Source organism: Coregonus clupeaformis, unplaced genomic scaffold (genome assembly GCF_020615455.1).
Source record: "Coregonus clupeaformis isolate EN_2021a unplaced genomic scaffold, ASM2061545v1 scaf0994, whole genome shotgun sequence".
In the NCBI taxonomy this organism is placed as follows: domain Eukaryota; kingdom Metazoa; phylum Chordata; class Actinopteri; order Salmoniformes; family Salmonidae; genus Coregonus; species Coregonus clupeaformis.
Genome location: NW_025534448.1, coordinates 148,729 through 175,000, shown reverse-complemented (window position 1 = coordinate 175,000; position 26,272 = coordinate 148,729). Strand labels below are relative to the sequence as shown.

Sequence of the window (26,272 nt, the reverse complement as noted above, 5' to 3'; positions counted from 1 at the left end):
TGACCATGGTACAACCTACACTCGGCTGTACCCATAGGAGAACTCCTTTTTTGGTTCCATGTAGAACCCTTTTTGGTTCCACGTAGAACCCTTTTGGGCTCCATGTAGAACCCTCTGTGGAAAGGCTCCTACATGGAACCCAAAAGGGTTCTACCTGGAACCAAAAAGGGTTATTCAAAGGGTTCTCCTATGGGGACAGTTGAAGAACCCTTTTGGGTTCTAGATAGCACCTTTTTTTCTAAGAGTGTAGCAATTGAAAGAGCATTTGAATTTTATGTGCATTTTACATTTACTGTACTTTTCACAGCATTTGTCAGTAATGAAATCTGGAAATTCTCTCTATACATTCAGTAACATAATAAGAATATTCATTGACATTTTGGAGTAGGTGCAGGATAAGAAAAAACAGGGGTTCACAAGGGTTTGAGTGAGAGGTCTAACGGGTGTCTCCAAGTGGCCACACACCTCTCCAAACTGTGCACAGTTCCTAAGTCATTTCAATGCACTTTTATGACTCAAGGAAGGAGCCTTCAACTATAAGGGGCTTTATTGAGCTCTCCTAGCTTTGCCATTGAGGAACTGAAGCAAGCACACTGGTAGTTTTTTGTTTGGAACACAGCCCTGCTTCCCCACCATCACACAATTACTGTTGTTATTTCATGAGTGCATTCAAGTGTTTATTCTGCGACAAAATGTCTTCACAATATGACAAACATAGGCTAATTCTGTTCAGGACAACACAGGGTATATGCATGTCATCCTTGTAACTGTGTATCATACATAGTGATCTTAAACATAGATACTGTAAATTATGAAATTTCAAAAAATGGAAATATGAACTGCACATTTGGACTCATGGGTGTGTGATTTGCTTGTATGACTTCAAAGCGGTATATATTATAATCGTCAACATGTCATCCTTCAGAACACATCGACTCCTCTCGATTTACAGCATTACCCTCACTCAGACAACAACAAATGTGCAGAAGTATCCCAATAGTGGGAGGGACTGGGGCAACTTCCTGTTGCGCTCGGTGCTCAAGTTTATAACAGCACTTATCAATGACAAGATCTGGCATTTTCAACCCATATACGGGATGACTGGCTGTGAGTGGAAAGGGTTCATTCATTTTTATGATTTTTATGATATTTCTGTATTGAGGCTTTTGTTAAATGCACTTTAAATAAATTGTGATTTGATTATTTTATCCTATTCCTTCCATTGGTTACCTTATTTATTATTTAAGCTACTCTAACAGTGCACCCTTGAGATATTGAATTCCTCTGAAATATTCCATGCTTTCTTATCTGATGCCTAGACTCTGAACACACTACCAATGGAATGCACAATGGCGTATCATAGCTGTTGTTGATTGATCGTCGTTGCGGAGACATGGAGCAATACATCAATATTGTATATTTGATATGATCTTGATTGATTGACATCATTGAACAATGATGTTATCAATGTATTGTATAATTGCTTCTGCCCTTGTTAACTGTGTAATTCAATGAGTAGAAGTAGAGTACAGAGGTCTTACAGAGGTCACCATGACTACCCATTCTGTCACTAGAGTACAGAGGTCTTAAACCATGTGACTATGTTGTTTTACTGAACATCCCCTGTCCATTGTAAAATACATCTACAAATGGGTCAGGGAAATAGTCTTACTGGACCATGGCCCACCATTCTGTCACTAGCGTACCCTGACTGGACCATGACCCCCCATTCTGTCACTAGCGTACCATGACTGAACCATGAACCTCCATTCTGTCACTAGCGTACCATGACTGAACCATGACCCCCATTCTGTCACTAGCGTACCTTGACTGAACCATGACCTCCCATTCTGTCACTAGCGTCCCATGACTGAACCATGGCCTACCATTCTGTCACTAGCGTACCATGACTGAACCATGACCTCCCATTCTGTCACTAGCGTACCATGACTGAACCATGACCCCCCATTCTGTCACTAGCGTACCATGACTGGACCATGACCTCCCATTCTGTCACTAGCGTACCATGACTGAACCATGACCCCCCATTCTGTCACTAGCGTACCATGACTGAACCATGACTACTCATTCTGTCACTAGCGTACCATGACTGAACCATGACCCCCATTCTGTCACTAGCGTACCATGACTGAACCATGACCTCCCATTCTGTCACGAGCGTACCATGACTGAACCAAGGCCTACCATTCTGTCACTAGCGTACCATGACTGAACCATGACCCCCCATTCTGTCACTAGCATACCATGACTGAACTATGACCTCCCATTCTGTCACTAGCATCCCATGACTGAACCATGACCCCCCATTCTGTCACTAGCATACCATGACTGAACCATGACCTCCCATTCTGTCACTAGCATCCCATGACTGAACCATGACCCCCCATTCTGTCACTAGCGTACCATGACTGAACCATGACCTCCCATTCTGTCACTAGCGTACCATGACTGAACCATGACCTCCCATTCTGTCACTAGCATCCCATGACTGAACCATGACCCCCCATTCTGTCACTAGCGTACCATGACTGAACCATGACCCCCCATTCTGTCACTAGCGTACCATGACTGGACCATGACCCCCCATTCTGTCACTAGCGTACCATGACTGAACCATGACCCCCCATTCTGTCACTAGCGTACCATGACTGAACCATGACTACTCATTCTGTCACTAGCGTACCATGACTGAACCATGACCCTCCCATTCTGTCACTAGCGTACCATGACTGAACCATGACCACCCATTCTGTCACTAGCGTCCCATGACTGAACCATGGCCTACCATTCTGTCACTAGCGTACCATGACTGAACCATGACCTCCCATTCTGTCACTAGCATACCATGACTGAACCATGACCTCCCATTCTGTCACTAGCATCCCATGACTGAACCATGACCCACCATTCTGTCACTAGCGTACCATGACTGAACCATGACCCTCCATTCTGTCACTAGCGTACCATGACTGAAGCATGACCTCCCATTCTGTCACTAGCGTACCATGACTGAACCATGACCCCCATTCTGTCACTAGCGTACCATGACTGAACCATGACCCCCATTCTGTCACTAGCGTACCATGACTGAACCATGACCCCCCATTCTGTCACTAGCGTACCATGACTAAACCATGACTACTCATTCTGTCACTAGCGTACCATGACTGAACCATGACCACCCATTCTGTCACTAGCGTACCATGACTGAACCATGACCCTCCATTCTGTCACTAGCGTACCATGACTGAACCATGACCTTCCATTCTGTCACTAGCGTACCATGACTGAACCATGAGACCCATTCTGTCACTAGCGTACCATGACTGGACCATGGCCTACCATTCTGTCACTAGCGTACCATGACTGAACCATGGCCTACCATTCTGTCACTAGCGTACCATGACTGAACCATGGCCTACCATCCTGTCACTAGCGTACCATGACTGGACCATGACCTTCATTCTGTCACTAGCGTACCATGACTGGACCATGACCACCAATTCTGTCACTTTTTTCTTATTTATATTTGTTCTTATTTTTTTAAAAATATTTTGATAATATTTTATTTTACCTTTATTTAACTAGGCAAGTCAGTTAAGAACACATTCTTATTTAAAATGACGGCCTACACCGGACAACGCTGGGCCAATTGTGCGCCACCCTATGGGACTCCCAATCATGGCCGGTTGTGATACAGCCTGGAATCGAACCAGGGGGTCTGTAGTGATGCCTCAAGCACTGAGATGCAGTGCCTTAGACCGCTGCGCCACTCGGGAGCCCACCATGACTGGACCATGACTCTCTATTCTGTCACTTGCGTATTATGACTGGACCATGACCCACCATTCTGTCACTAGCGTACCATGACTGGACCATGACCCTCCATTCTGTCACTAGCGTACCATGACTGAACCATGACCACCCATTCTGTCACTAGCGTACCATGACTGAACCATGACCCCCATTCTGTCACTAGCGTACCATGACTGAACCATGACCTCCCATTCTGTCACTAGCGTACCATGACTGGACCATGACCCCCCATTCTGTCACTAGCGTACCATGACTGAACCATGACCACCCATTGTGTCACTAGCGTACCATGACTGGACCATGGCCAACCATTCTGTCACTAGCGTACCATGACTGAACCATGGCCAACCATTCTGTCACTAGCGTACCCTGACTGAACCATGGCCTACCATCCTGTCACTGGCGTACCATGACTGGACCATGACAACCCATTCTGTCACTAGCGTACCATGACTGAACCATGGCCTACCATTCTGTCACTAGCGTACCATGACTGAACCATGGCCTACCATTCTGTCACTAGCGTACCCTGACTGGACCATGACCACCCATTCTGTCACTAGCGTACCATGACTGGACCATGACTACCCATCCTGTCACTAGCGTCCCATGACTGGACCATGACTACTCATTCTGTCACTAGCGTCCCATGACTGGACCATGACTACTCATTCTGTCACTAGCGTACCATGACTGGACCATGACTCTCCATTCTGTCACTAGCGTACTATGACTGGACCATGATCTACCATTCTGTCACTAGTGTACCATGACTGGACCATGACCCCCCATTCTGTCACTAGCGTACCATGACTGAACCATGGCCTACCATTCTGTCACTAGCGTACCATGACTGAACCATGGCCTACCATTCTGTCACTAGCGTACCATGACTGAACCATGACCTACCATTCTGTCACTAGCGTACCATGACTGAACCATGGCCTACCATTCTGTCACTAGCGTACCATGACTGAACCATGGCCTACCATCCTGTCACTAGCGTACCCTGACTGGACCATGACCTTCATTCTGTCACTAGCGTACCATGACTGGACCATGACCACCAATTCTGTCACTTTTTTCTTATTTATATTTGTTCTTATTTTTTTTTTAAATATTTTGATAATATTTTATTTTACCTTTATTTAACTAGACAAGTCAGTTAAGAATAAATTCTTATTTACAATGACGGCCTACATCGGCCAAACCCGGACAACGCTGGGCCAATTGTGCGCCACCCTATGGGACTCCCAATCATGGCCGGTTGTGATACAGCCTGGAATCGAACCAGGGGGTCTGTAGTGACGCCTCAAGCACTGAGATGCAGTGCCTTAGACCGCTGTCACCATGACTAATGACTGATGGAAGTGATGTGGTTAAACAAAACATATTTCCGGAGCCCTTTGTACTGTGTAGCTATGTGTGAAGATGAATCAGATCAGGTCTGGGCTGTGTAGATGTGTAGATTCTTGTGTAGATGCTTTTGTAGACGTGTGTGCATGCCGATGTGTGTTCAGATATGCGTAGTGTGTGTATGTGTAGCCTCTGCTCTTTTTATGGAGGGAAGTATCTGTGGGATGGTACTTTGCATCCCGTACTGTCTCTCTGGGAAGAAAGAGAGAGGAGAGAGAGGCAGGGCCGGACCAAGGTCTGCTGACAGATAATATGATATACTGTTAGAGATAAATAACCAGGGGTACTGCCTTTACTAACATTTCTCTCTCTCTCTCTCTCTCTCTCTCTCTCTCTCTCTCTCTCTCTCTCTCTCTCTCTCTCTCTCTCTCTCTTATTCTCATCCTTCTCACTTTCTCTCCTGTCGCCTTACTTCCTTCTCAAATTTCTCTCCTCTCCCTCTCTCCCCTTCTCTCTCCCCCCACTCCCCACTCACCCTCTCCCTGCAGTCATCCTGGATGTGGATAACTCATCTCTTGAGAGCCAGTACCAGAGCTTTGCCAGTGTCATGGAGCAGCGCCTGGCTGATCTGTTTGTGGTTGCTCGCCAGCAGGGCACTCGCTTCAGGAGAGCCACCACCGTGGACAGCTACACTGTCCAGGTAGGGAGCAGAGCTGGCACTGCAACGCAGGCAGGGTGGCCTCTACTTGGGATAGACTAAGTCTGGCCTGGGGGGTCTGCCCCTCATACATGCAGGCACACACACACACACACACACACAAACACACACACACACACACACACAACTTAATTAGAGGGATTTCCATCTTATTATAGAGGTTAAATATATTAAAGGTAAAGGTGCTGATGGTATTTATGCAATTCATTTCAATAATGATTACTGGGCTAACCACACATGTTTTCTACCCATTAGTCATTGTGTTATCATATTTATCATTGTATTGTTTTATAAAGAACTACTGTATGAAGCAACTTACTGTTAGAAGATCTATGACCCCTTCATGTCCATAGGTGGCATTGGCAGTGTACTGTAAGATTATTTCCTGGAACTATAATGATTTTGACTGTATTATTTTAACCCACAATGAAATATGTAGGCGCTTCAATCTGAGTATACTTGTTTTAACCCTTCCCATATCCACTCAGATGGTGAGTATCCGTCGAGTGATGGGTCAGAAGAACCCAGCAGAGATGACCTACTACGTTCAGTTGAACGGTCTTCCGTTACCAGGCACGTCAGCCGCCAAGGTCCTGAACACGCTGGACTCTCAGACCATGGCCCTCACACTGGGCTACTTCGTTCAGCTGCAGGCTGAACGTACGTATACCTCCTCTTGGATGGATGGGTGTGTATGTGGTTGGGTGGGTTGGTGGGTGAATGGATGGGGATGGAGAGAGAGAGAACTCAAGCTATACAGAGAGAGAGAGAGAGAGAGAGAGAGAGAGAGAGAGAGAGAGAGAGAGAGAGAGAGAGAGAGAGAGAGAGAGAGAGAGAGAGAGAGAGAAGAGAGAGAGAAGAGAGAGAGAGAGAGAGAGAGAGAGAGAGAGAGAGAGAGAGAGCGAGAGAGAGAGAGAGAGAGAGAGAGAGAGAGAGAGAGAGAGAGAGAGAGAGAGAGAGAGAGATGCAGAGGCGTAGAGAGACAGAGATTGCATTTCTGAATCTGTGTCAAATCAAATCAAGAATGTGTGTGTGTGTGCATGTGTGAGTCTCCCTCTATGTGCATATCTTTATAAAGTTCCTCCGCACTCTGTTTCCTGTGTACTAACAGGCTAAGATCTGTCAGAGCTGTATGTCTCTGTGTGAGAGTGGGTGTACAGTACAGGACATACTATCTCTGTGTTTTAGATGTAAAGGGTAAGCTTCTTATTGTACCCTCACAGAACTAGACAGCACAATGAAAAGCCTCAGGCATAACACTCACATTATTACTCACATTGGGGGAGTTTTTTCTTGACAGTATTTTTAGCATATAATTATTGTATTGCTTTCAGATTGCTGTACCTGCTAATGGAAGTGAGAACAGTATGAGATGTGTCTGTAGAGGTACAGTATAATGAAGGGAGAGGATGGACTACTGCTGTGATGTTGCTTGATGCCATCAGTGATGGAAATGTTTCACTGCAGACACATTTACCTCAGTAAAACATATCTACTGTTACTGTGTGTTTTATAATTGATGATTACATGATGAGAATTCTTATACACAGCACCACAAAAGGAGGGAAATATGTTGTGTATGTGTGTGTTGATAGGTGCTCTCACAAAGTGTTCCTGTGTGTTTCCCCTTGTAGCCGTGGTGAAGAATCCTCCCAACAACCTGTGGATCATCGCCGCGGTGCTGGCCCCTATCGCCGTGGTAACGCTCATTATCATCATCATCACCGCAGTGCTCTGCCGGAAGAACAAGAGTGACTTCAAAGCCGACGCCATGGGCAACCTCAACCCCCGTGTCAAGGTGGGCACACACACACACACACACCAGGTAGAGGCAAATCCAGATGAAAACTTGAGACACACAGCAAAACATTTATTGTATTGAGTTGATTTCCCTAACCCAAAAAAACAAGCCTGTTTTAGGTTGAAATAAGCAAAATGATCTGCCAGTGCGGTAAGATGATTAATCTTGGTAAGACGTCAAGTAAATTCATTGTTTGAGTAAACCTAGCAGATGATTGCCTATTTTTGCAGTGCATGTCTTCAGCCTAAGATCAAACTCTCAGAAGAGAGACGGGGGAAGGAAATGGATGATGAAATGTTGACGTTGTTTCTCATGTTTTTCAGACGGCATATCGGAGGGATGTTACAGGATATTACCACCAGGTATCTACCTTGTTTCTCTCTGTTGTCTGTCCTTGTTGTGAGCAGTTAGCGTCAGTCTGAGCTCGGAGCTGTGTGTGTCACAGGAGGTTAGTGGCACCTTAATTGGGGAGGATGGGCTCATGGTAATGACTGGAGCGGAATGGTGGAATGGTATGAATTACATCAAACACATGGTTTGATGCCATTCCATTAGCTCCGTTTCAGCCATTATTATGAGCTGTCCTCCACTGGTGTGTGTCTACTAGGGGAGCGCAGGGTTATGGGGTGTTTGACTGGCATACGAAGTAGGGATACGGATATGCTGTAGTTTAAATTAAATTTGAGTAATCTGAAAGTCCCTATAAAATGTTATGGGTGTGTTTGTATACGAGACTGTGTGTGTGTGTGTGTATTAGGGATGTGCGGTATCCAGATTTTCATATCTTTATACCGTCCTTCTTTCATCCCGGGATTTACGGTATTACCGGCTTAGTACACAAGGGGACTCCAGAAAAAGAACAAAAAAGCCCATTGGGCATCTATTACCAGAATGCTAACAAAATTAGCACAACTAATAGCACATTTCCATGGAGGCTGCTAGCTAAATATGCTAACGAGCGCAAACAAAAATATACGAATTGAAAACACAGGCAATCCAGCTCATAAGGTTATACATATATAGGTAGGAGCAACCGAATGTAATTTTTTGTGAGTTTGGACATTTGGCTTTGACTTCTCAAACGCTGCAGAAAGCTAACACAATATGATGCCCCCTCACCTTATTCATTCAGTCACTTACTTAGATAACTAGCAAGTTCACGCAGAAAAAAAATTAAATGCATAAGAAATATCTTGCTGCGTTTTGTAAACGCAGATGTAAAATGCTTCTCATTGTAATTTCTGCTCGACGGGCATTCTATCAGCAGACAACACTCTGTGTAACGATCCCGGCAGTCTGAGTCGGGTCCTGTCTGTGGACTAGTTTTTCTGCTCGGGATCTCCAGTTTCCCGAGGGTTCTGGAACGCTCCGGGGAGCTCTCTTGATTTCCGCACCTGCATCCCATCAGCAATCTGCACACCTGGTCCTGATCATCACCCTTCTTAGGCTCTGGCCTAACATCCATTCCCTGCCGGATCGTTAGCCATGAACAGTAGGTTTACCAGAGTATCAGTCGTAGAGCTTCTAGCGTTAGTTTTGTTGTTTTGCACCTTGTTGATTTATTGTTTACTTACCTCCGTTTTGTTCCATCTGCAGTCACTCGTCCGGAACCTTCATCCAACCTCTGCCTGGTGGTCGGCGGCTGCCGAGCCATGATTGAATCAACCACTGCACCCCCAACAACTAATCAACGCCGCCCGCTCTGTTCCCTGGATTATTCAGCATCACTCTTGAACTTGTAAATAAACACTCACCTTCGTTTCAACTTACCTTGTCCTGGTCTGCTTCTGGGTTCTGGCTTTGTAACTCGTGACACTCTGACTGATGTGGATCTTCTTTACTCAGTGTAGCCAGTCTTCTTTTCTCTGGTCAAATTCAAGATTAACTTTAAGCAAAACATTAGAAAATGTAGCTGGCTACATTCTTTCTATGATAAACATTAGAAATATGATGGCCATGCATTGTTTTTGCAAAAAATACCTTGCTTTTTCATTGTAAGCTAATTTACTTGTGTGGCTGCCAGCCAAATAGTGTTTAACTTCTGTTGTCATCTGATGTAAATGAAGCTATTTTCTGCCGAATGTGTTGCACTAATGTATTTTCTGTGAAGGAAAACTATAGTTGCACGTCCCTGATCATTCTATTGAAGCAAAAAAACACTGTTGACTTTCAATATAAAACACAACCCCTGTCAATACACAGCTGGTCTCACCTGCTCCCACTTTCTCCCATTGTGCTGTTTACAAAGAAACACGTAACTGGCTCAAGCTTCATGGTAAAAGCTACATGATGTATAATAATGTGACAGGTGAAATGAAGAACGTGATCTGCTTTATCTCCTAACATATTGCACCAGTTGACTGCAGGTATTTACTGAAGTAGCTACAAATATAAAAAGTATTGAAAAACTTAAAATAAATAGTTTCAATGGTATTGAAGATATTGAAAAACCATCCTGTGGCTATTTCCAAATACCCCGGTATACGGTATATACGGTATTCTGCCCAAACCTAGTGTGTATGCCTGTGTATGCCTGTGTATGCCTGTGTATGCTCTGAAACGAGTTCTCTGTGCATATTGCTGGAACAAGGTCAGATGTTCTCATCTTAATTGGGTAGAAGTAGGCTAGCCGAGACACTAATGATTCTCCTGGCTCAGTACGCAGTATAAATACACACCAGGTCCTACCTATACCATTACACCTAACTCCCTTCTACGTATATGTCTAATAATGTATGTACTCTCATTGTTAACCTTCTAGACCTAATTTGTCTTTGTTTAAGCAGCAGACACGCACACGCACACACCCCTGTTCTGACCTAGTTTCCCACTGTATGCGTTGTGATTTCGCTATTGTTTGTATCAGTTTGGTTGGCATTATAGATCAGTTAGTTCACCATTACAGTAATACAATAACCAATCACCAATGTTATTTTTCTATGCAAAGACATGGTCCATATTTTGCAGTATAGGAGTATCCCAAGAGGGAGCGTTTGTCGAAACTTTAGTGTGAAGATGGAATAACAAGCAGGATCAAATCACATTGTAAACATCGTAAACAACAGATGTAGACTAACAGTGAAATGTTTACTGACAGGCCCTTCCCAACAATGCAGAGAGAAATACAGATACATAATAGAACAATAGAAAAATTATAACACAAGCAATAAATACAAAAATAATAACACAATGAATAAGTAACGATAACTTGGCTATATACACGGGCTACCAGTACAGAGTCGATGTGCAGGGGTATGAGGTAATTGAGGTAGATATGTACATATAGGTAGGGATGAAGTGACTAGGCAACGGGATAGATAATTAACAGTAACTGCAGCATATGTGATGACATTTACATTTTAGTAACTTAGCAGACGCTCTTATCCAGATGATTTAAAAGAGTTAGTGCAAAAAGGGTCAATGCAGATAGTCCGGGTAGCTATTGGTTAACAAACTAACTATTTAGCAGTCTTATGGCTTGGGGATCGAAGCTATTCAGGGTCCTGTTGGCTCCAGATTTGGTGCATTGGTACTGCTTGCCGTAAGGTAGCAGAGAGAAGAGTCTATGACTTGGGTGTCTGGAGTCTTTGACCATTTTTAGGGCCTTCCTCTGACACCGCCTGGTATAGAGGTCCTGGATGCAGGATGTACTGGGCTATACGCACTACCCTCTGTAGCGCCTTGCGGTCAGATGCTGAGCAGTTGTCATACCAAGCGGTGATGCAGCCAGTCAAGATGCTCTCAATGGTGCAGCTGTAGAACTTTTTGAGGATCTGAGGGCCCATGCCAAATCTTTTCAGCCTCCTGAGGGGGAAGAGGCATCGTTGTGCGCTCTTCACAACTGTGCTGGTGTGTGTGGACCATGACAATTCCTTAGTGATGTGGACACAGAGGAACTTGAAGCTCTTGACCTGCTCCACTACAGCCCCATCGATGTGGATGGGGGTGTGCTCGGCCCTCCGTTTCCTGTAGTCCAGATCAGCTCCTTTGTCTTGCTGACGTTAAGGGAGAGGTTGTTGTCCTGGCACCACACTGCCAGGTCTCTGACCTCCTCTCTATAGGCTGTCTCATCATCGTCGGTGATCATGCCTACCACCGTCATGTCGTCGGCAAACGTAATAATAGTGTTTGAGTCATGCGCGGCCACGCAGTCGTGGGTGAACAGGGAGTACAGGAGGGGACTAAGCACTCACCGCTGAGTGGCCTCCGTGTTGAAGTTCAGCGTGGCGGATGTGTTGTTGCCTACTCTCACCACCTCGGGGTGGCTCGTCAGGAAGTCCAGGATCCAGTTGCAGAGGGAGGTGTTTAATCCCAGGGTCCTTAGCTTAGTGATGAGCTTGGAGGGCACTATGGTGTTGAACGCTGAGCTGTAGTCAATGAACAGTATTCTCACATACAGTGGGGAGAACAAGTATTTGATACACTGCCGATTTTGCAGGTTTTCCTACTTACAAAGCATGTACAGGTCTGTAATTTTTTATCATAGGTACACTTCAACTGTGAGAGACGGAATCTAAAACAAAAATCCAGAAAATCACATTGTATGATTTTTAAGTAATGAATTTGCATTTTATTGCATGACATAAGTATTTGATACATCAGAAAAGCAGAACTTAATATTTGGTACAGAAACCTTTGTTTGCAATTACAGAGATCATACGTTTCCTGTATGTCTTGACCAGGTTTGCACACACCGCAGCAGGGATTTTGGCCCACTCCTCCATACAGACCTTCTCCAGATCCTTCAGGTTTCGGGGCTGTCGCTGGGCAATACGGACATTCAGCTCCCCTCCAAAGATGTTCTATTGGGTTCAGGTCTGAGACTGGCTAGGCCACTCCAGGACCTTGAGATGCTTCTTACGGAGCCACTCCTTAGTTGCCCTGGCTGTGTGTTTCGGGTCGTTGTCATGTTGGAAGACCCAGCCACGACCCATCTTCAATGCTCTTACTGAGGGAAGGAGGTTGTTGGCCAAGATCTCGCGATACATGGCCCCATCCATCCTCCCCTCAATACGGTGCAGTCGTCCTGTCCCCTTTGCAGAAAAGCATCCCCAAAGAATGATATTTCCACCTCCATGCTTCACGGTTGGGATGGTGTTCTTGGGGTTGTACTCATCCTTCTTCTTCCTCCAAACACAGCGAGTGGAGTTTAGACCTAAAAGCTAAATTTTTGTCTCATCAGACCACATTACCTTCTCCCATTCCTCCTCTGGATCATCCAGATGGTCATTGGCAAACTTCAGACGGGCCTGGACATGCGCTGGCTTGAGCAGGGGGAGCTTGCGTGCGCTGCAGGATTTTAATCCATGACGGCGTAGTGTGTTACTAGTGGTTTTCTTTGAGACTGTGGTCCCAGCTCTCTTCAGGTCATTGACCAGGTCCTGCCGTGTAGTTCTGGGCTGATCCCTCACCTTCCTCATGATCATTGATGCCCCACGAGGTGAGATCTTGCATGGAGCCCCAGACCAAGGGTGATTGACCTTCATCTTGAACTTCTTCAATTTTCTAATAATTGCGCCAACAGTTGTTGCCTTCTCACCAAGCTGCTTGCCTATTGTCCTGTAGCCCATCCCAGCCTTGTGCAGGTCTACAATTTTTCCCTGATGTCCTTACACAGCTCTCTGGTCTTGGCCATTGTGGAGAGGTTGGAGTATGTTTGATTGAGTGTGTGGACAGGTGTCTTTTATACAGGTAACGAGTTCAAACAGGTGCAGTTAATACAGGTAATGAGTGGAGAACAGGAGGTCTTCTTAAAGAAAAACTAACAGGTCTGTGAGAGACGGAATTCTTACTGGTTGGTAGGTGATCAAATACTTATGTCATGCAATAAAATGCAAATTAATTACTTAAAAATCATACAATGTGATTTTCTAGATTTTTGTTTTAGATTCCGTCTCTCACAGTTGAAGTGTACCTATGATAAAAATTACAGACCTCTACATGCTTTGTAAGTAGGAAAACCTGCAAAATCAGCAGTGTATCAAATACTTGTTCTTCCCACTGTAGGTGTTCCTTTTGTCCAGGTGGGAAAGGGCAGTGTGGAGTGCAATAGAGATTGCGTCATCTGTGGATTTGTTGTGGCGGTATGCGAATTGGAGTGGGCCCAGGGTGTCTGGGATGATGGTGTTGATGTGAGCCATGACAAGCCTTTCAAAGCATTTCATGGCTACAGATGTGAGTTATACAGGGCGATAGTCATTTAGACAGGTTACCTTGGCGTTCTTGGGCACAGCGACTATGGTGCTCTGATTTGAAACATGTAGGTATTACAGACTGGGTCAGGGAAAAGTTGAAAATGCCAGTGAAGACACTTGCCAGCTGGTCAGCGCACGGAGAGCGTGATCACACAGTCGTCCGGAACAGTTGGTGCTCTCATGCATGGTTCAGTGTTGTTAGCCTCGAAGCGAGCATAGAAGGTATTTAGCTCTTCTGGTAGGCTCGCATCACTGGACAGCTAATGGCTGGGTTTCCCTTTGTAATCCGTGATAGTTTGCAAGCCCTGCCACATCTGACGGGCGTCAGAGCCAGTGTAGTAGGATTCGATCTTGGACCTGTATTGACGCTTTGCCTGTTTGATGGTTCGTCGGAGGGCATAGCGGGATTTCTTAAAAGAGTCCGGATTAGTGTCCCGCTCCTTTAAAGCGGCAGCCCTAACCTTTAGCTCAGTGCAGATATTGCCTGTAATCCATGGCTTCTGGTTGGAATATGTACGGACGATCACTGTGAGGACGACGTCGTCGATGCACTTATTAATGAAGCCGGTGAATGATGTGGTTAGCTCCTCAATGCCATCGGATTAATGCCGGAACATATTCTAGTCTGTGGTAGAGAAAGTCCTGTAGCTTAGCATGTGTTTGTGTGTGTGTGTGTGTGTTAGTGCGTGTGTGTGTGAGTTTCCGGTAGTCTACTTGCAGTAGCCTATCCACCATCAGTGGATCAATGATAGAAGCTCCATTATGTTTACCAAAGGGATATCCCTCTGCCTGTCTGTGTGTCCACCTTTCACTCTCTCTGTTTGTTTCTGTCTGTCTTTGCACCATCAGCAAGTCTTTACAGTATATTGAGGTAGGAACTATTGAGGCAGAAACTGTGGAATGTGCTGGGTACCCTGAGGAGTGAACCCATGGGACTAGAGCTGGTTCTTGCTGTGTTGGAGCAGTCCAGTAGTCAATATGAGGGATGGACAAATACCTTTTTTTTGTATACATCACTTGGGGAAAAAACAAATTGAAAAGTGATACCTCTCAGTGATACCTCTCTGAGAACCACTCCTCTCACAGCCCATGTAGCCAGCACTTTTAGTCTGTGTGAAAACCTCACCACCATCCACACCTCAGTGTGTGTGTGTGTGTGTGTGTGTGTGTGTGTGTGTGTGTGTGTGTGTGTGTGTGTGTGTGTGTGTGTGTGTGTGTGTGTGTGTGTGTTTGAAATACTTTTATATAAACCCCACTGTGTCTCTCTCCTCTTCTGGCTGGAGTCTGACTACATTAGAATATTAGAAAGTCTTTGAATCTCATATTTGTATTGCCCACTGTGATTCATTTATTAGACATTAGCTGGAGAGAAAGTGAGATAAACAAGTCTTCATACAAACTCTGTTTATGGAGTTCAAGACACAGGATAGATATCCCATTAATACATGAACTACAGTTCTGAAAATATTTTTTAGAATAAATCATTTAGGCATTTCGATGGTCTGTCTGAATGTGTGTGTCTATGTGACTGCCTGTATGTCTCTTTAAATGTGTGTACGTCTCTTTAAATTTGTGTATGTCTCTGTCAATGTGTATACATAATATGCTGACGTGTGCGTGTGTGTGTGTGTGTGTGTGCGTGCGTGTGTGTACATGTGTGTGCCATTAGAAGTCCATTGAGCCTGAAAGCTTGCGTCCATCATTCATTTGTTTCCACTCATCTCTCCCCCTTCGTCCTCCCTACAGCCTGTCCAGGGGTTCGACTATGCCAAGCAGCACCTGAGCCGGGTACAGGGTGGGGAGGGGGAGACCCTCCCCGTGACCCAGGACACCCTGGTGCTGCCCCTGCCCATCCGGGAAGCCCCCCTCTCCCTCTCCCTGGAGAAGGCCCTGCACCAGGATGGCACCGCCAACAAGAAGACCCTCAACTCGGACATACGCAAGAGGTACGAGAGTCACATGCACAGCTCACATGGCCATACAGAGGGTGGCATAGGAGTATGTCTGCAGCATAAACTACTTGTTTTGTGTTGAGCCAATCAGATGTGATGTTATTGAGCTGGATAAGCCTATTGTGCTCCTACAGAGGAGAGAGGATGTTACTGGCTAGTAGCTGAGCTCCATTCACGTCAGACTATTGTTATTCAGTTAAATATAGAGAGGGGAGATATTTCAGGAATACATTTACTCTAGTATACTTGTCTTTAAGAGCTTTCCTGAGATCCGTTGACCTCAGATTATTCACAGCAGTTTGTTCAGGAATGGTATTTTTACCTCTGCTTTTGTCTACGTTAAAGGAATTTCTTTGATATCCATTTCCATAAGACTATTATGAGTGAATTGGCCCTGTGGGTAAAATCCTTAATGCTGTTCTGGATGAGACAATAATGTCACCACGGTGTTATCGTCTTTCCTCATTTTAGTTTACTGTATGTCCTACTTTGATGTTGGCTAGACCTACATAACAACCCTCAACATCCTAATGCGCTACAGAGATGCCTCAAGTTTTCTTCCCATGTTTTCTGTCATTATACTGTGGATGTTGACAGGCATCTCTAGTTGAAGGTATAGTCCCGGGTAGTCAGGTGGAATTCAGGGGCAGTTTGGGGGCTTTTAAATTACAAATGACAACGTGCTGACTTTAAGAGGCAGGGTTGTAAGAGTTGTGGTGAAGCTCAGCTGTGGGCTGCCATGGATGATATGATATAATAGCAAATAATAGATTAGAACTCAATAGAATGTAATGGAATATAATAGATTAGAACTGAATAGAATGGAATGGAATGGAATATATTAGAACTGAATGGAATGGAATGGAATGGAATGGAATAGAATAGTATAGAATAGAACACTCCTGTCCTCTGACATCATCATATTCCACCCCCATGCTGAGTAATAGAGAATCATTAGAGGGGTGTCTCTGTATGGGCAGGTGGAATCAACCAATCACCACATCTGACAGGGACAGGGGGGCCCTTAGGGCAAGTGCTAAATTGTTCTACGAGGGAACAGAAAAGGACTTCATTTTTCACAATGCTGCAGGAGAACAAGGATTGAATGAGTATTGGTTCTGGTGAAGTTTAGACTATGAGACAGATCAAGGGATTGTTTTTGGAGCATATTGTGACCCTGAACTCATGGTTCTGATCCTTCTCACTGTGAACAAAGTGTTTCCTGTTTTCTTTGGCTGCTCATTCATGGTTGTGTTGTTGTGACTACCACTGGACCTATTTTTAGAGAGGCTTTTTGCTGAGTCAAGACAAACAGCAGCTTGGTGTCATCATCACAGCCTTATCCACTTTGGTGACATCATCACAGCATAGATGCAGTAAAGAGATCAATCGAACTCGACCAAAACAATAGAATTGCCATGGAAATGCGTGGGGGAAAGGGTCGTGAGGGAAGAATCCGGGATCTCCTCAATGCCCCCCAGAAAAATGTTCATGTCATCGTCACCAATCAACTGCATTACAGTTAAAAATGACTTTGACTACCACCACCGATTAACCAGCTTATACGAACGGGAGTTAGCATTTAGCAGTCACTTCTTCTAAACCTGAAAAGGGACAACGTCTACATCTTATGCAGCGAAAACAGACAAATATATCAAAATTGGACTTAAGTAACCACATTGTGGGCCTGTTACAACATATCGATCATGAAAGATTTGACGAATATTGTACTTGTTAGATCAGATTTGTTGAAAGTGCGCCAATCTGGTCAATGGAACACTCTGCCTTCCATCAACCCCTTTACCGCATCTATTATCCACTTTGGTGACATCATCACAGCCTTATCCACTTTGGTGACATCATCACAGCCTTATCCACTTGGTGACATCATCACAGCCTTATCCACGTGGTGACATCATCACAGCCTTATCCACTTGGTGACTTGCATCCCCAGCACATTCATAACACACTGTCTGTGCAAAACTATTGTCATACACATAGGCAATATACTGAGACAGATTGAATAAGGAAGACTGTGAAGAGATACTTGAGTAGAGTGTTTGCTGCACAGGCTTCCCCAGATGATCTTGAGCTACTTTTATATTATTGAGTAAAATAATAACAGGTGGTGTTCATTATATTTCTGGGACCAGGATGCAATTTGCATGGACCAATGGAGTGCAACACATCACTTTCCCAAAACAGCACAAATAAAAAGCACCCAATGGTAGAATACTGAGAGAGAGCCCTCTCCTACCAGTGAAATCTATAATGGTAGAATACTGAGAGAGAGCCCCCCCACACACACACCATCAGCACCACCACATGATGTACTTTGTAATGGACTATTACAGGACAGCTCTGTCTGTCTCTATGATTATTACCAGACTATTACAGGACAGCTCTGTCTGTCTCTATGATTATTACCAGACTATTACAGGACAGCTCTGTCTGTCTCTATGATTATTACCAGACTATTACAGGACAGCTCTGTCTGTCTCTATGATTATTACCAGACTATAACAGGACAGCTCTGTCTGTCTCTACGATTATTACCAGACTATTACAGGACAGCTCTGTCTGTCTCTATGATTATTACCAGACTATTACAGGACAGCTCTGTCTGTCTCTATGATTATTACCAGACTATAACAGGACAGCTTTGTCTGTCTCTATGATTATTACCAGACTATTACAGGACAGCTCTGTCTGTCTCTATGATTATTACCAGCCTATTACAGGACAGCTCTGTCTGTCTCTATAATTATTACCAGACTATTACAGGACAGCTCTGTCTGTCTCTATGATTATTACCAGACTATTACAGGACAGCTCTGTCTGTCTCTATGATTATTACCAGACTATAACAGGACAGCTCTGTCTGTCTCTATGATTATTACCAGACTATAACAGGACAGCTCTGTCTGTCTCTATGATTATTACCAGACTATAACAGGACAGCTCTGTCTGTCTCTATGATTATTACCAGACTATTACAGGACAGCTCTATCTGTCTCTATGATTATTACCAGACTATAACAGGACAGCTCTGTCTGTCTCTATGATTATTACCAGACTATAACAGGACAGCTCTGTCTGTCTCTATGATTATTACCAGACTATTACAGAGACAGCTCTGTCTGTCTCTATGATTATTACCAGACTATTACAGGACAGCTCTGTCTGTCTCTATGATTATTACCAGACTATAACAGGACAGCTCTGTCTGTCTCTATGATTATTACCAGACTATTACAGGACAGCTCTGTCTGTCTCTATGATTATTACCAGACTATTACAGGACAGCTCTGTCTGTCTCTATGATTATTACCAGACTATAACAGGACAGCTCTGTCTGTCTCTATGATTATTACCAGACTATTACAGGACAGCTCTGTCTGTCTCTATGATTATTACCAGACTATTACAGGACAGCTCTGTCTGTCTCTATGATTATTACCAGACTATAACAGGACAGCTCTGTCTGTCTCTATGATTATTACCAGACTATAACAGGACAGCTCTGTCTGTCTCTATGATTATTACCGACTATTACAGGACAGCTCTGTCTGTCTCTATGATTATTACCAGACTATAACAAGACAGCTCTGTCTGTCTCTATGATTATTACCAGACTATTACAGGACAGCTCTGTCTGTCTCTATGATTATTACCAGACTATTACAGGACAGCTCTGTCTGTCTCTATGATTATTACCAGACTATAACAGGACAGCTCTGTCTGTCTCTATGATTATTACCAGACTATTACAGGACAGCTCTGTCTGTCTCTATGATTATTACCAGACTATTACAGGACAGCTCTGTCTGTCTCTATGATTATTACCAGACTATTACAGGACAGCTCTGTCTGTCTCTATGATTATTACCAGACTATTACAGGACAGCTCTGTCTGTCTCTATGATTATTACCAGACTATTACAGGACAGCTCTGTCTGTCTCTATGATTATTATCAGACTATAACAGGACAGCTCTGTCTGTCTCTATGATTATTACCAGACTATTACAGGACAGCTCTGTCTGTCTCTATGATTATTACCAGACTATTACAGGACAGCTCTGTCTGTCTCTATGATTATTACCAGACTATTACAGGACAGCTCTGTCTGTCTCTATGATTATTACCAGACTATAACAGGACAGCTCTGTCTGTCTCTATGATTATTACCAGACTATTACAGGACAGCTCTGTCTGTCTCTATGATTATTACCAGACTATAACAGGACAGCTCTGTCTGTCTCTATGATTATTACCAGACTATTACAGGACAGCTCTGTCTGTCTCTATGATTATTACCAGACTATAACAGGACAGCTCTGTCTGTCTCTATGATTATTACCAGACTATAACAGGACAGCTCTGTCTGTCTCTGTGATTATTACCAGACTATTACAGGACAGCTCTGTCTGTCTCTATGATTATTACCAGACTATAACAGGACAGCTCTGTCTGTCTCTATGATTATTACCAGACTATAACAGGACAGCTCTGTCTGTCTCTATGATTATTACCAGACTATATCAGGACAGCTCTGTCTGTCTCTATGATTATTACCAGACTATAACAGGACAGCTCTGTCTGTCTCTATGATTATTACCAGACTATTACAGGACAGCTCTGTCTGTCTCTATGATTATTACCAGACTATTACAGGACAGCTCTGTCTGTCTCTATTATTATTACCAGACTATTACAGGACAGCTCTGTCTGTCTCTATGATTATTACCAGACTATTACAGGACAGCTCTGTCTGTCTCTATGATTATTACCAGCCTATTACAGGACAGCTCTGTCTGTCTCTATGATTATTACCAGACTATTACTGGATACACTTTGGACTTTATAAGATGAGTCTTTAAAACAGAGGGCAGTGTTGGATACTAAGGGGTTAACAGGCAGTGCTTTGAAATACCCCTCTGTATGGCAGTGCTTTTAAACAGGCTCTAATACCCCTCTGTATGGCAGTGCTTTTAAACAGGCTCTAATACCCCTCTGTATGGCAGTGCTTTTAAACAGGCTCTAATACCCCTCTGTATGGCAGTGCTTTTAAACAGGCTCTGGTGTAGGCCTTAATTTCTTAGCTGTAATTCTGCTGTTATGACCAGTGGGTTGTGACTAATAGTTCTGTTGACAGAAGCTGGAGGGACCTTGTTTATGATGAGGTGAGCTACTTACCTAGTCTTTAGTATAAATAGGTAGAGTACAGATAAATCGGAGGTGTTTTCATGGACTACAGAGTACAATGGTCAGGACAAGTAATAGTTGACAGGGATGGGGAGGAGAGGAGGGATAGGGAGAGGAGGGGAGGGATGGGGAGAGGAGGGATGGGAGAGGAGGGATGGGGGAGGGATGGGGGAGGAGGAGGGAAGGGGAAGAGGGGAGGGGAGGGAGGGAGAGGAGGGTAGGGAGGGAGAGGAGGGGATGGGGAGGGAGGGAGGGAAGGGGAGAGGAGGGAGGGATGGGGAGAGGAGAGGAGGGGAGGGATGGTGAGGGGAGGGATGGGGAGAGGAGGGATGGGGAGGGGAGAGGAGGGGATGGGGAGGGATGGGGAGGGAGGAGAGGGGAGGGAGAGGGAGAGGGATGGGGAGAGGAGGGGAGGGATGGGGAGAGGAGAGGGGAGGGATGGGGGAGAGGACGGATGGGGAGGGATGGGGAGAGGACGGATGGGGAGAGGAGGGGAGGGGATGGGGAGAGGAGAGGAGGGATGGGGAGAGGAGGGAGGGATGGGGAGAGGAGGGGAGGATGGGGAGAGGAGGGATGGGGAGAGGAGAGGGGAGGGATGGGATGGGGAGAGAGAGGGGAGGGGAGCTATGGGGGGGGGTGAAGCGTTGTTAAAGAGAAAGGATGACATAACTGTTCTCCAAGCCTAACAATCGGAGAGCTCAAAGCCGCTCCTGTTGCTATGGTTACCCACAGCAGGTTGCCGAGCGAGGATGGTTCCGTCATCAGCAACGAATCAGAGAAGCTCGACTCTGGCAGGGGCTCGGCGGCTCAGAAAGTCACAGCACAGCAGAAATTGACAAAGGAGGAGAAGCGCAAGAGGAACGGTGAGACCAGTACACACAGACACGCGCGTGTGCATGCATACACACTCTCCTGTCTGCATACACACTCTCCTGTCTGCATACACACTCTCCTAAGTTAAAAGCTGGAATTGAATCGACTGCCCCTGATGTTGGATAAGGAGAGAAAGCCCAGAGTCAGTCTCCTTCATCTATCAAAGAGACGTGATTCCTGTTCCTCTCCGTCTCAGTGATAGACTGCTTCTGTCTGCCAGTTGGTCTGTGACAAAGTGATGTTTGATGGAATATCACAATGTAACCCGCAGCCAGGCAAGGTGACCGCTGTCCTCGGAGGTGTGTGTGTGTGTGTGAGGGAGAGAGAGAGAAGGTGTGTGTGTGTGTGTGTGTGTGAGGGAGAGAGAGAGAGAAGGTGTGTGTGCATATGGCCCATTAGGCGAGAGTCCAGAAACTTGTACTTTGTGGTGTGTGTGTGAGTGTGTATTAACTCCCTGTTCTTTGTTCAGATCCCTACGACACCTCGTTTGGCTCCCTGCAGCTCATTTCCCATAAAGCCCATGACGGCGCCGCCCACCTATTCACACCCGCCTCCTCCTGACCGCAGCCAAGACTCAGCCATCCTCAATGGAAATGGAGAGGTGAGACGACACACAACACACACACACACACACACACACACACACACACACACACACACACACACACACACACACACACACTTTTTACATGTCTGCTTTTTTCTCCCTCCCTCCCTCCCTCCCTCCCTCCCTCCCTCCCTCCCTCCCTCCCTCCCTCCCTCCCTCCCTCCCTACATCTCTCTCTCTCCCTCCCTCCCTCCTCCAGCTGAACCTAGCTCTGAAGCAGAAGTCAGACATAGAGCACTACAGGAACAAGCTGAGGCTGAAGGCTAAGAGGAAAGGCTACTATGACTTCCCCTCAGCAGACGGCAGCGGGAGTAGTAGCAGGGTGCTGGCACAGAGGCAGAGGCACGGGCACGAGAGGGCACCAGGAGAGCATGGCACATCACCGGAGCCTGATGAAGACCGGGCATCCACCTACGTCCAAGTCCCGCAGGAGGTGAGATGGGGGGAGGTGTGAGGGAAAGAGGAGGGTATGGGGATATATGTTGAGTTGTAGGTGGGTAGTTTGATAGTCCCTCCTCTAAAGCTTTTCAAGGACCCTGATTGGCACTCTGTGTCTGTCACGCAGTCTCATTGGCCAGTTCTCTGTCTGCAGTACCATGCCCTCATCTAACCCTCCCTCTCTATAAATGCTCCCTCAGCACTGTAGTCTGTCTGTTTAATTGTCATCGTTCTGTAATTCAGAGGAGGCACTCATCAGGCCTCTTTAATCAGACTAAATCCCCTCCTGTCTCTGGGATGGTGCTGGGCTCTGGCCCCTGGTTCTCTGGTTCTCTGGTCCCCTGGTCCTCTGGTTCTCTGGTTCTCTGTCTCCTCTCTCCTGCCTCCTGTCTCCTGCCTCCTGTCTCCTCTCTCCTGCCTCCTCTCTCCTGTCTCCTCTCTCCTGCCTCCTCTCTCCTGTCTCCTCTCTCCTGCCTCCTCTCTCCTGTCTCCTCTCTCCTCTCTCCTGTTTCTTGCCTCCTCTCTCCTCTCTCCTCTCTCCTGTCTCCTGCCTCCTCTCTCCTCTCTCCTCTCTCCTGTGTCTTTCCTCCTCTCTCCTCTCTCCTCTCTCCTGCCTCCCGACTCCTGTCTCCTGTCTCCTCTCTCCTGCCTCCTCTCTCCTCTCTCCTGTCTCTTCTCTCCTCTCTCCTGTCTCCTGCCTCCTCTCTCCTCTCTCCTGTTTCTTGCCTCCTCTCTCCTCTCTCCTCTCTCCTCTCTCCTGTCTCCTGCCTCCTCTCTCCTCTCTCCTGTGTCTTTCCTCCTCTCTCCTGTGTCTTTCCTCCTCTCTCCTCTCTCCTGCCTCCCGACTCCTGTCTCCTGTCTCCTGTCTCCTATATCCTGTCTCCTGTCTCCTGTCTCCTATATCCTGTCTCCTCTCTCCTCTCTCCTCTCTCCTGCCTCCTCTCTCCTCTCTCCTCTCTCCTGCATCCTCTCTCCTGTCTCCTCTATCCTGCCTCCTCTCTCCTCTCTCCTCTCCTGTGTCTTGCCGCCTCTCTCCTCTCTCCTGCCACCTGTCTCCTCTCTCCTGTCTCCTGTCTCCTGTCTCCTCTCTCCTGTCTCCTGTCTCCTGCCTCCGCCTCCTCTCTCCTCTCTCCTGTCTCCTGTCTCCTGCCTCCTCTCTCCTGTCTCCTCTCCTCTCTCCTGCCTCCTCTCTCCTCTCTCCTCTCTCCTGCCTCCTCTCTCCTCCCTTCTCTCTCCTGCCTCCTGTCTCCTCTCCTCTCTCCTGCCTCTTCTCTCCTCTCTCCTGCCTCCTCCCTCCTTCCTCCTCTCACCTCTCCTCTCTCATCTCTCCTGCCTCCTCTCTCCTCTCTCCTGCCTCCTCTCTCCTGCCTCCTCTCTCATCTCTGCTGCCACCTCTCTCCTTCCTCGTCTCTCCTCTCTCCTGCCTCCTCTCTCCTCTCCTCTCTCCTCTCTCCTGCCTTCTCTCTCCTCTCTCCTGCCACCTCTCCCCTGTCTCCTCTCTCCTGCCTCCTCTCTCCTGCCACCTCTCTCCTGCCTCCTCTCCTCTCCTCTCTCCTCTCTCCTATCTCATGTCTCCTCTCTCCTGCCTCCTCTCCTCTCTCCTCTCTCCTCTCTCCTGCCTCCTCTCCTCTCTCCTCTTTCCTGCCTTCTCTCTCCTGTCTCCTCTCTCCTGTCACCTCTCTCCTGCCTCCTCTCTCCTGTCTCCTCTCTCCTCTCTCCTGCCTCCTCTCTCCTGCCTCATCTCCTCTCTCCTGTCTCCTGCCTCCTCTCTCCTGTCTCCTCTCTCCTGCCTCCTCTCTCCTGTCTCCTCTCTCCTGTCTCCTGTCACCTCTCTCCTGCCTCCTCTCTCCTGTCTCCTCTCCCCTCTCCTGCCACCTCTCTCCTCTCTCCTGCCTCCTCTCTCCTCTCTCCTGCCCCCTCTCTTCTTTCTCCTCTCTCCTCTCTCCTGCCTCCTCTCTTCTGCCTCCTCTCTCCTCTCCTCTCTCCTGCCTTCTCTCTCCTCTCTCCTGCCTCCTCTCCTCTCTCCTCTTTCCTGCCTTCTCTCTCCTGTCTCCTCTCTCCTCTCTCCTGCCTCCTCTCTCCTGCCTCATCTCTCCTCTCCTCTCCTCTCTCCTGTCTCCTGCCTCCTCTCTCCTGTCTCCTGCCTCCTGCCTCCTCTCTCCTGCCTCCTGTCTCCTGTCTCCTGTCTCCTCTCTCCTGTCTCCTCTCTCCTGTCTCCTCTCTCCTGTCTCCTGTCACCTCTCTCCTGCCTCCTCTCTCCTGTCTCCTCTCCCCTCTCCTGCCACCTCTCTCCTCTCTCCTGCCTCCTCTCTCCTCTCTCCTCTCTCCTGCCTCCTCTCTTCTGCCTCCTCTCTCCTCTCTCCTGCCTTCTCTCTCCTCTCTCCTGCCTCCTCTCTCCTGCCTCCTCTCTCCTGCCTCCTCTCTACGCTCTCCTGCCTCCTCTCTCCTCTCTCCTGCCTCCTCTCTCCTCTCTCCTGCCTCCTCTCTCCTCCCTCCTCTCCTCGCTCCTCTCTCCTGCCTTCTCTCTCCTCTCTCCTGCCTCCTGTCTCCTCTCTCCTGTCTCCTGTCACCTCTCTCCTGCCTCCTCTCTCCTGTCTCCTCTCCCCTCTCCTGCCACCTCTCTCCTCTCTCCTGCCTCCTCTCTCCTCTCTCCTGCCTCCTCTCTCCTCTCTCCTGCCCCCTCTCTTCTTTCTCCTCTCTCCTCTCTCCTGCCTCCTCTCTTCTGCCTCCTCTCTCCTCTCCTCTCTCCTGCCTTCTCTCTCCTCTCTCCTGCCTCCTCTCCTCTCTCCTCTTTCCTGCCTTCTCTCTCCTGTCTCCTCTCTCCTCTCTCCTGCCTCCTCTCTCCTGCCTCATCTCTCCTCTCTCCTGCCTCCTCTCTCCTCCCTCCTCACTCCTGCCTCCTCGCTCCTCTCCTCGCTCCTCTCTCCTGCCTTCTCTCTCCTCTCTCCTGCCTCCTCTCTCCTCTCTCCTGCCTCCTCTCTCCTGCCTCCTCTCTCCTGCCTCCTCTTTCCTTCCTCCTCTCTCCTCTCATTTACATTTACATTTTAGTCATTTAGCAGACGCTCTTATCCAGAGCGACTTACAGTTAGTGAATACATATTTTTTTTTTTTTATTACTGGCCCCCGTGGAAATCGAACCCACAACCCTGGCGTTGCAAATGCCATGCTCTATCAACTGAGCTACATCCCTGCCGGCCATTCCCTCCCCTACCCTGGACGACGCTGGGCCAATTGTGCGCCGCCCATGAGTCTCCCGGTCGCGGCCGGCTGCGACAGAGCCTGGATTCGA

The 26,272-nt window shown here is 46.8% G+C and overlaps 1 protein-coding gene across 1 annotated transcript in view; it reads left to right on the top strand.

Moving 5' to 3' along the window:
- The window catches only part of LOC121563120 (UPF0606 protein KIAA1549L-like), a 60,740-nt gene that overhangs the window by 13,218 nt on the left and 21,250 nt on the right, over positions 1 to 26,272 (top strand). The window contains 9 exon segments of the mRNA XM_045217280.1: positions 5,742 to 5,893; positions 6,400 to 6,571; positions 7,546 to 7,709; positions 8,036 to 8,074; positions 15,653 to 15,852; positions 21,798 to 21,928; positions 22,408 to 22,448; positions 22,450 to 22,539; positions 22,745 to 22,978. Coding sequence (XP_045073215.1) covers positions 5,742 to 5,893; positions 6,400 to 6,571; positions 7,546 to 7,709; positions 8,036 to 8,074; positions 15,653 to 15,852; positions 21,798 to 21,928; positions 22,408 to 22,448; positions 22,450 to 22,539; positions 22,745 to 22,978 — 1,223 coding nt within the window.